Consider the following 11390-nt stretch of genomic DNA (forward strand, 5'->3'; position numbering starts at 1 on the left):
AGTGGCCCCCCCCCCCCCCTCCTCCCAAGTGCACAAATTTTTGTGCACCGGGCCTCTAGTAGAATATAATACAGCCACTGGTATGCTTCTCTAGGCATGCCTTTCAACAGCAGTTACTCAGTCTTAGGATCCATGGTCTGCTCTGCTACTGATGTGCGCGTGCTCTCTCTATCTGTCTGTCTCTGTCTTCTCATCCTTGACACTGTGTAGATAATGGTCTCTAATTTCACAGAAGTTACTAAAAATGATGTTAGCTATTTAAATGATAGGGTGCTATATTACTTTATTGACAATGTTTAATTTGATTAAAATGACTAATAGAAATAATGATAAATTTAGCTTTATGATGAAGAATGGGTAAAATAATTATAATTTGTTTTTGTATCTCAATATATAGCAGTAGGGCCTTATTCATGGAAACAAACTTAGTCTCCCCCCCCTCCCCCCCCTTTTGCCACTACTTGCTACTAAGCTGACCCTGCAATTCTTTTTTTTTTTACATTTATCCAGTTTTCTTCCTATTTCTCCCTTTGGCTGTTCTCAGCTTCAGTAGTTTAAGTGCTTGTGAGTACTTAGGAGGAAAACTAGGAGAGTTGCTTTGTATTCCGTTTAGGGAGGAAGGGAATTGAGGTTTTCTTTTATTTTCTTTTTCTTGCTGTTGGTTGTTTTTAATGTTGGTTTTCTACTTTTTTTTTTAATTTTTTTTTATTTTTTATTTTTAGTTAAGGTATTACAAATGTGTCCTTATCCCCCACCCCCCCATTAACCCTCAACCTCCCCCCTCACACACACTCATGCTCCCATCCCCCTGTTGTCCATGTCCATTGGTTTGGCTTATATACATGTATACAAGTCCTTCGGTTGGGTTTTCTACTTTTTTTGTTGTTGTTGTTAATCCTCACCCGAGGTTATTTTTCCATTGAGTTTTAGGGAGAATGGAAGAGGGAAAGACATAGGGAAACACTGATGTGAGAGAAACACATTGAGTGGTTGCCTCCTGCATGAGCCCTGACCAGGGCCAGGGCCAGGAAGGAACTTGCAATCAAGGTACGTTGCACTTGACCAGAATCAAACCCCGGACCCTTTGGTCTGCAGGCCAGTGTTCTATCCACTGTACCAAATTGGCTAGAGCCATGACTCTTAATCTGACCCCAGACATGGGTTCCTGTAGGGATTATGCTGGCATTTGGGCCACCTGCCCAGCTGTTGCTTCCCTTTCCCTGCTCCTTAATCATGTGACTAATTACTGACTGTGACTTCCTTTTGTGTTCCAGCCAGAAAGAATAGACCCAAGTGCATCACGACAAGGCTATGATGTCCGCTCTGATGTCTGGAGTTTGGGGATCACGTTGGTATGTTGATGTCCACCCAGCCTTGTCCTAGTAGTGTACCAAGAAATTTAGAAGTGAAAGTAAATTTCATCAGTTTTCCACCCCTCATAAGAACTGCTTCTTGTCTCTTCTAGTCTTTGATTTTATTTACCTATTTTTTTCCCTCATGGCTATGATCACAGGAACTGTGTCTTCTAGTTGTTGAATAAATATATGTTTTATACTTTAAAAATCAAACCGTAATTGATTATTTCTCTCAAGGTTCTCTGAGGTGCCTAGGGCTCTGTAACATTGCAGCTGTGGATGTCTTGGTCACACACACAGGAGTCTCATGCACTGAGAATGGAACGGGGTGGGGCAGCTCCTGTGCAGTCAGAGTCCTGGGAAGGCACAGGCTCCTCCACTCAGCCTGAGTAGTGTGTCCAGTAACACTGTGTAGGGTGTGTATTAGAGAAATATGTGCATGTCACTGGAGTCTTCCAGTCACGGAATAGAAAAGTCACAGAGAAACTGAAAGTAACTCAGTTGTTGAGAAACAAGAACTGCTTAGGTGACAGTTCTAAAGGAGAGATCTACCTTAGAACAACACAGGAAGAAGTAAGAAAGCTGCTTACTTTGCAACTAAGCACAATTAAATAAACTCTTATTTCTTGGCTGTGTTGAAATTCTGGCTCTATTTAAAAAGCATTTTTATTTGCTTATTTCTTTAACTAGAGGCCTGGTGCACGAATTTGTGCACATTGGAAGAAAATTAGAAGCAATATTTTAGAGGCTGGGGAGGGACCGTGGGAGTGTGGCTCCAGGGCGTATCTGGCCCATCTCGTCCAGTCCCAATCAGCTGAACCCCAGCAGCAAGCTAACCTACTGGTCGGAGCGTCTGCCCCTGGTGGTCAGTACACATCATAGCGACTGGTTGAGCAGTTGACTGAATGGTCGACCAATCGGTCAGACACTTAACATATTAGGCTTTTATATATAAAGATACCAAATTTTGTTTTGAAGTTTTAAGTTCATTTTCTTGTGTTTGCTGTTCTACCAGGCTTGATGGCATTTTTCTGATTTTTGACAGCTTTGCCTACATGGGTGTGAATCTTCCGCCACTAAATGGGGCTGTGTTAGTTATCTTGTTAGTTAGTTATCTTTGTAGTTATCCTTTAGTTATTCTTGCAGTTGTCCTTGTTATTTATTCTTTAGCTGTCCTTGTTGTTACCCTTGTAATTTCCTTGTAGTTGTCCCTGTTAGTTACCCTTTAGTTATCCATGTAGTTATTCTTGGTGAGTCATGTTGCCAGCCTGTTGAAGTCTTTGAGTAGAGAGTTGAGGCTAACAACTCACCTCTGCCGAAGAGTCCTTCTAGTTTCTCTTGTGACCAGATATGGGAGGCCCCTTCTGAGCCTTTTTCCATTGTGAAGCCAACTGAGCAAAGGAGAAGGAATCTTTTTTTCAGTCAGGAGAGAGCATGAAACTTGGGTATTTTTTAGGTCTGGTGGCTGGTGCCAAAGACTGCAGCAAGACTCTAGCCGCTAGCTGAGGCTACTGCTCACATAGAAGGGATACTAACGGTTCAGAAATACCTATCTGTGTCCAAACCAGTTATGTTAAAAAGCAAGTATTTACTTCATTATACTAGTAAAAACAAATTTTTGTTCTGTGAAAGGTTCTAACATAGAAAAATTGTTTTAGCAAGTTTCTTTAGTATTATGCCTTTGTTTAAAGCAAGGTATTTGGTACTTATAATTGCTTCATAATTTGTTTTTTTTTATATGGATAATCTCATAAAATTATGAAATGTGTGAAATTAATTTCTAGGGTCCTAGATCCTTCACCTTATACCTTCTCTTAAGCATCATTATTGGGCTTCAGGGTGAAGGCTTTGACCCTGACTTTTTCTTCAGTGATGGTAACATCTGGTTGTGGTTGGAATTGTAGTAACTGCAGAATGGCAATCAAACTTTGTTTCCTGGGAGCTCATTGGACGTTTTGTATGTTGAATGTTATTTTACCTTAGAAATGAATTTGGCAACAGTTCTGGACATGGCTTTCCACTCAGGTGACTATAAATAGTGTACTAAAATAGTTCTAAAGCCAGCCTTGCAGAATCCTGTATACAAGGGAGTCAGACTTGAAGCATGCACTATGGGACTAGGGGCTTAAGTTCAGTGTTTCCTTGTAGTCCAAGTTCTTGGATTTGGTTGATACAGAATTCTTTATATTATCTTGATTCTAATATCACTTCCACTTAGCCTTAATACTTCTGAAGATTCCACCTTAACCTGATATGGATTTAATGCCAAGCTTTTAGAAGAGTTTTGCTTAGAGTTTAGATTTTCAACATGGCCATTTCAGTGAGGGGGAATAAGCATTGCCTTAGTGTATTTTGCTTTTTCCTCTGGGTTCTTTCAGTACGAGTTGGCCACAGGCCGATTTCCTTATCCAAAGTGGAATAGTGTATTTGATCAACTAACGCAAGTCGTGAAAGGAGACCCCCCGCAGCTGAGTAATTCGGAGGAAAGGGAATTCTCCCCGAGTTTCATCAACTTTGTCAACTTGTGGTGAGTACTTGAATTACGAATGTTCAAAAACACGCAGTGAGAACAGTGAGGTTGATTTAACCTTAGCAACACTGGGGCAGGGGAGCCTTCTCCTGTCCCTCTGTCTCCTGAGCTGGGACTCCGGATCATTGCAGCTGCATGGGAGGTTCCAGTAGCCTGGAGGGCCCTGCTCTCTTGTTCTGATCAGGCACTGATGAAAACAGCTGAGGGTGGTGGAGAAGTGCTGCTCCCAGTTTCTAGTTCTCTGTACAAGAAATACATCCCAGGTGAGACTGGCCATCTCATTCTGATGTGGTTTTCATCATGAAATTGTACCAAATCACTTGGAAGATTTTACCAAGTGAAGATCCTACCAGGCCATACTTTCAGGGGTTGATCTCTGCTCTGACATAACATAAAACATGGTTAGGTGTGTGGAGTCAAGTTAGGCCTAAAGTTCAATTGGTAGAACCCTAGATTAGCTCTCTGAAACCTATTCCAAGGAAGGTGAACTCCACACCTCATGTCTGTCCACCTTTTAAAGGTGCACGATGTGTGTGTACATGTGCGTGCCTGTATGAGCAGCTCCTGAGAATAAACTCATGCAGAGGTGGTGATACATAATCTTGCTTCATGCTGTTTCAATCTGTATTTTAAATACAACAGTTTTTGTTATTATTTGACTGTTTTTAATAATTATTGTTTATCCAACATAGTTTAAAAATTTATATTTACAAGCAAAAAGCCAGAGTGTTTAGTATATCTTCTTTACTATACATTCCTGAAACTGCTTTGCTTTTCTCTTGTTCATAGATTGCCTAATTTTTCCTGTTTTATGAGATTGGCAGGTTGTCTGCTACGTCACCTTTGCATCTGAAGGAAAAAACTACTCGATTCTGTATATTTCTTTTGTGAAAAAAAATCCTTGGGGTAAATGTGTCTTCATATTAATAATGTTGCTTTGTTTTGTTATTTTAGCCTTACAAAGGATGAATCCAAAAGGCCAAAGTATAAAGAACTTCTGGTGAGTATGAGACCTTGGCAATGTCAGCTGTCTCCTCAGCCTTGGTCTGCTCAGCTTGCTGGCTCACTGAGCAGGCAGTGGCCTCTTATAGACAGACAGACAGACAGACAGTCAATTCCACCTCACTGAGCAGGCGGTGGCCTCTCAAAGACAGACAGACAGACAGACAGACAGCTCCACCTCACTGAGCAGGCGGTGGCCTTTCATAGACAGACACACAGACAGATAGCTCCACCTCACTGAGCAGGCAGTGGCCTCTCATAGACAGACACACAGACAGACAGCTCCACCTCACTGAGCAGGCGGTGGCCTTTCATAGACAGACACACAGACAGATAGCTCCACCTCACTGAGCAGGCAGTGGCCTCTCATAGACAGACACACAGACAGACAGCTCCACCTCACTGAGCAGGTGGTGGCCTCTCAAAGACAGACAGACAGCTTCACCTCACTGGGCTTTTGTAAAAGGTTCTGAAACAAAAGTGTTTGGAAAGAGAAAATTTGAAGTTATAACTTCCCTACTGATTTTACTCGGTATGTTCTCATGGAAAGTTTTGACCTTGACATGTCATAAATATTAACCTGGAAAATTTATTAAAAAATATGTTTTTATTGATTTTTTAGAGAGGAAGGGAGAGGGATAGAGAGATAGAAACATTGATAAGAGAGAAACATCATCGATAGGCTGTCTCCTGCACACCCCCTACTGGGGATTGATCCTGCAACCCGGGCATGTGCTCTGACCGGGAATTGAACTGGTGACCTCTTGGTTCATAGGTTGATGCTCAACCACTGGGTAACACTGGCTAGGCTCCCTGGAGAATTTTAAGATTCACTTTAAGGAGCCATTTTTATTTTACCATGTGGTTTATGTATGTTTAACGCATCCATAAGAATTTATTGTGCTTTCTCTGCCTTTATAAAATGTTCTCATGCAAATAAATCTAGACTCATACAGCCAATTCCCATTTCTTTAAACTTCTCACCCACCCCATGGAACCTGGGCCTTTTAAGTAGTCTCCTGGATGTGTCTTTGGTCTTAGTGGTGAACAAAGTACTGTGATCTGATAATGTGGGAAGATTTTAAGAAAAAACCCACCTATTTGTCATACTTAGCTTCTATCTCTCAGACTTATGGTCAGACTTATGGTCAACCCCAGGTCTGACTAAAGATAACCAGTCTGGCCTGGCTGGTGTGGCTCAGTGGTTAACATCGACCTATGAACCAGGAGGTCACTGATTCAATTCCCGATCAGGGCACATGCTCAGGTTGCGGGCTCGATCCCCCGTTGGGGGCGTGCAGGAGGCAGCCAATCCATGATTCTCTCTCATCATTGATGTTTCTATCTCTCTCTCCCCCTCTCTCTTCTTCTCTGAAATCAACAAAAATATGTTAAAAAAAATAGCTATCTAGTCATTGTGCTTAGAGAAACTGTTAAAGAAAAATACTGCTGGAAATGGAGTATGAAACGGTGGGTTGTGAGGCAGATATGGGCTCCAGGCTTTGGAGAATGTGGTGCAGGAGTTCATAGGGTAAGTTTCTATTGAGTTTCCTTGGGAGCGGGGGTGAGAAGGTTTGAAACAGTTCTTTTTGTTCAGGATTCACTTTGCGCCTGGGGGAACGGGCAGTTGAGTTGGTGTCTGTCCTAAGACCAGCACCTGGTGGTCATGTAGTTCTTGGTTCTCAGATGTTCTGTGCAGAGGAACAGCAGTGCTGTCTGCCTTAGCAAGTGCGCCCTGGTCCACAGATTAGTACCCAGACCTCACCTCCAGGCGGCTCCATATCCCAGCCTGAGCCTCAGGCCCGGCAGACCACACCCACTGACACGCCCCCTGGGCATGCAGGCTGTGCTCGCAGCGCTGAGCCGGTGCTGGAGTTTCATGGCCCTGCGTGGTTGAGCTCTGGTTCTGTGCTGTACCAAAATTGGGAATAGCCCAGCATGGGCTCTGACATAAATTTTGATTTGTTTTTTTCTTCCATTTTTTGCAGAAACATCCCTTTATTTTAATGTATGAAGAACGTACTGTAGAGGTCGCAAGCTATGTTTGTAAAATCCTGGATCAAATGCCAGCAACTCCCAGCTCTCCCATGTATGTCGATTGATGCCGCTGCTACGTCAGACTCTAGAAAAAAGGGCTGAGAGGAAGCAAGACGTAAAGAATTTTCACCCGTATCACAGTGTTTTTATTGCTCGCCCAGACACCATGTGCAATAAGATTGGTGTTTGTTTCCATCATGTCTGTATACTCCCGTCACCAAGGACGTGCATCCCCGAAGTATCCGACTGATCACAGTGTTCGTGCCGGTCAGAGACCTCATCCTGCTCTTTCCCGATGACATACTCATGAAATGTGGAAGTCAGTACGATCAATTTGTTGACTGTGATTAGATCACATCTTTAATTCATTTCTAGACTCAAAACCTGGAGACGCAGCTACTGGAGTGGTATTTGTCAGACTTCCGGTCCTGGAAAAACGCAGTGATGGATGTACTGTGTCTGAACGTAGGGACTCGGCATGAGTGAGAAGAGCTTGCACAGCCAGCGAGACGCATTGCCTTCTGGAGCCGGGAGACAGGAGGGTTTCTGTTCTTCACCAAGTGCAATAGACTTACTGATCTGAGGTCCTGTTGCTTTATGGTCACAGTCGATGTTCGGGGATCGATGTGCTTGGCCAGATTCCCGTTTGAAATATCATTTTAAATTAGAATGAATTTATCTTTACCAAAAACCATGTTGTGTTCAAAGAGGCGAACAGTAAAATATCGAGACAGGACAGAATGTGCTCTTTTCTCCTTGACCAGTCTTCTGCTCTTCACTGGGAGACTCGGGAGTCTGCCCCTTGTCAAAGAAGGTGCTGATCCTAAGAATTGTCACTCAGCATGTGGTGTGCTGCCAACCCGAGGTTCTACCTGCCACCAGCCACCGGGTCTGAACGAAGAAAAATTACGGAGGGCAACGTTTACAGACGTTTTCATGCGGGCATCTTCTCTGGGACAGCTCCTAGCAGCTCTCTTCCCCCTTTGTCCCGAGCCTGATACTTTAGCCATCGTAACTCACTACCAGGGAGGAGTAGCGAGGAGCAATGTGCCTTGATTGATTAGATAGATAGAGATTTCTCGTAGGCAGCAAAAGACCAAATCGCAGCTGTTTGCCGTCACTGGTCCAGGTCTTTGGTTTCTGAACCTCTTCCCCTCCCCTGTAGTCTCTTGCCACTATGTGTCTTTTGCTTAATCCAGTACTTTGCCTCTCCCCACCCCCTCTATTAAAAACCTTTATAATACCAGGGATGTTCCTTACCAAGGATTTCTAGCCCCAAATCTCTCAGATGCGCCAATGTTTAAAAGGCTGAACATCACGGGGCTCAGTAATGTGGCAGGTGATGAGGCAGCATTTTTCTAGAAACACGAGTGACCCAGGGAGGACCTGAAACGGCAGTCCTAGGTGAGCTCAGCACCTGCGAGAGCCTCTAACAGGTCATCATTTCTTGGAATTGGAGTTGTACAGAATCAACCCCACAACCCAAACAAGCCCCGAGTAGTGATAAGCCCCCTTAAGCCTGCTCTCTTTGCTGTGCTTCCTCACTCCCCCACCAGCCAGGTTCCCCTTGGGTTTGCTCTGGCCTCCGTGGCGCTGAGCATTCGGCTCTGTGAGCAGCACTGTGAGTGGTCCCAGCACGCGGGAATATAAAACAGCCGTGGTCCCAGACCAGGTGAGGCCGTTCCAGAACCCCCGGGGCAGGTACTGCTCTGTCTCCTCCCAGAGTGACAGTCATCAACACTATACAACAATAAAGGGAGAATGGTGCTGTTTTAAAGTCACTTCCCTGTCAATTTCAGAATTAAAAAATGATTTATCGCTTTGGTCCATTTGCCTAATTTTCCCATTTTCTCCCCTGTGGCATCATAAACCTTAGACTTCCCAGTGTTCTCAAAGGAAGCGTTGTTATGTGTCTTCCTTCAACCACACCAAGCCATCATTCTCCGTCTCTCCCGGGGACTCAACTTCCTGTCTGCTGTCAACTTCCCGCCGGGCTCGCGCAGGGTCCCTTTGCCATTCTACAGTGGAGATCAAAGCAGTTCGGACTGTCCAGGAGCTAAGCTGATCTGACTTCTGTTGTGTGGATGACCACATCAAAGCAATTTTAGTGTATTAATCATAGATTATTATAAACTATAAACTTAAGGGCAACGAGTTTATTACATTGTATCTTTATTAAAACAAAAGGGTGTATAGTGTTCACAGACTGTGAAAATAGTGTAAGAACTGTACATTGTGAGCTCTGGTTATTTTTCTCTTGTATCATAGAAAAATGTATAAAAATTATCAAAAAGCTAATGTGCAGGGATATTGCCTTATTTGTCTGTAAAAATGGAGCTCAGTAACATAACTGCTTCTTGGAGCTTTGGAATATTTTATCCTGTATTCTTGTTTGAAATCCTCCTCTATTTAAGATATATACATGGAATCGAAGTGTTTATGTAATAGTTCTATCCTTTTGCCTGCAGGTCAGTTGTAATAAATCTAGGATGTGATGATGACTTTGTAATTTGATTTTCTGAAGTCAGACCCTGAGAGGGGAAGATTAAGTAAATTCCATTAAATTATCTGTGAGTTTCACCTTGGGAGAGAGTCTCTTCTGGACGTGTTTATGGCTTTTCTTTCTCTGCTCTCCTGTGGTTGCTGTATGGCTTTGCCTTCTCTTTGAGCAGGTGGGAGGCAGGGGCCCTGAGCGGTGTTCTCTGCTGGTTCCCTGCCCTGCCCAGTGTTCTTACTGCTGGAGGCAGAGGGCGCAGCTCCCCCTGGGATGGGGTGGAGTCTAGTCTGCCGGGCTGGGTGCTTGGTCACCAGCCACACGCTCTGCTCCTGGTTCTGTGGCTGCTGGTGAGTCTCCATGTCCGCGGTCACTCACGGCTCCCTGGGCTGAAGGAGGGGGAGGGAGGGGATTTGTGCCTCTCAGGCCTGAGAGGTTTATGAATGGGAGGACTTGTATGTGGGCAAAAGCCTTGGGACCCATTGGAGAGGACTATTGGAGAGGACACTGAAGTCTGGGCACTGGACGTGTCTGATACTCCCACCTCTCGGTCAGTGAGCAAATCCTCACTCCTGACCATATGTTAACTCGGCACCTTACCATTCTGTGCCCGAGTCAGATCTGACTTGAGGTGCAGGAGGGACCACTATAGCACCAGGTGTGGTTAAGAAGCAGGCATCCTCCAGGGAAGGGTGTGGCTGTAGGAATCCTGGCCTCTCCCCTTGAGCCTTAGCTGCCCCCATGGACCTTCCAGATCCCTGCTGAGCACCAACCTGGTGCCGTGAGAGCCAGGCAGGCTGCACTCCATGCGGTGTGGACAGTGCAGTATTTGTTCATTTAGGTTTGATTCTGACTGTAGCCTTCAAAGTCAGGTTGTGGTGTCCCGTTGGGCAGATGAAGAAAACACACAGGGAACCGCAAAGCCAGGCTTAAGGAAGTGAAGTGCTGACCCTGACAGCTGTGGCGAGGAGAGCGAGTTGCAAATCCAGGCTGTGATACTGGTTTCTCATGGAATTAGAGATGAGAAATTACACTGATTTAAAATACCTGACAGCAGAGAAGTGTGCAGTTGAGAAGAGTGAACTGTAGTTGGGGAGATCCTGAGTTTATAGCCCTAACCAAGGCCTGGTTAGTTATCTTGGAGATGAGTTTAAGCCCGAGGTCCCGGAGGCTCAGTGGCCAACATAAAGGGTAGGAGATGGTTACCTTAGAACCAACCGGAGCAGCTCTCGCTCCTAATTCTTAAGTGGGACACCCGAGCATCAGTGCAGAGGCCGCTGTGTCCTGTTAGCATGATGGCGTTATATTTCAATCACCGAGAAGGGGGTGAGGCGGGAAAGAAATTTGAGGTGGCTCTAGTTAGTATTCAAGTGCCCTCTGCTCATTCGTTTCTCACACCTCCCTCAGCTGCAGGAGCGTCAGGTGTCCTGGGCCCTGGCTGCCCTCCTCCCAGGCCCGAGGTGGGTCTCTGTCCCGGGCCCTGGCTGCCCTGCCTCAGGTCCACGGTGGGCCCATGTCCCGCTCTGGCCCAGGCTGTGCACCAGTCACATCGCAGCACCTGTGCTTAGTACTCGGAATGTGAAGGTAGATGACCTAAAAACTGTTGATTTTGAACTTGTTGGTTTCCTTAAATACCTCATTAAGTGGTTTGAGGGGAGACCCGGATGAGTGACTCTCCGGGTACACCGTGGGAACCACGTGGAGTGGACAGTTGGTATTGGACCACATGGTGTGAGGATCACCTTTAGTACGCAAAGCATCAGCTTCCATATACCTTCTGGGAGTTTGCTATAGACAGAAGCAATGTATTTCCTGGTCTTCCCCACCTTTCAGATAAATGAACATCCAGGAATTCTCATCTCAAACCTCGGAATCAAGGGTTAGTAGTTCAATATCCAGGTAACATTTTTTGTTGTTTTCCTGGTGATATGCCAAAGTATATTTATACTTAAGTGTAAAATGTGATTCAGCT

The 11390-nt window shown here is 44.9% G+C and overlaps 1 protein-coding gene across 1 annotated transcript in view; it reads left to right on the forward strand.

The window, feature by feature from the left end:
- The window catches only part of MAP2K4 (mitogen-activated protein kinase kinase 4), a 95296-nt gene extending 85792 nt beyond the window's left edge, over positions 1–9504 (forward strand). The window contains exons 8-11 of the mRNA XM_015562598.1: positions 1275–1352; positions 3734–3882; positions 4840–4885; positions 6876–9504. Of these exons, the coding sequence (XP_015418084.1) occupies positions 1275–1352; positions 3734–3882; positions 4840–4885; positions 6876–6989 (387 nt within the window). The 3' untranslated portion in view covers positions 6990–9504. The remainder of the gene's footprint in view (positions 1–1274; positions 1353–3733; positions 3883–4839; positions 4886–6875) is intronic.
- Positions 9505–11390: the final 1886 nt, after the last annotated feature.

Source organism: Myotis davidii, unplaced genomic scaffold (genome assembly GCF_000327345.1).
Source record: "Myotis davidii unplaced genomic scaffold, ASM32734v1 scaffold37, whole genome shotgun sequence".
NCBI classification, from domain to species: domain Eukaryota; kingdom Metazoa; phylum Chordata; class Mammalia; order Chiroptera; family Vespertilionidae; genus Myotis; species Myotis davidii.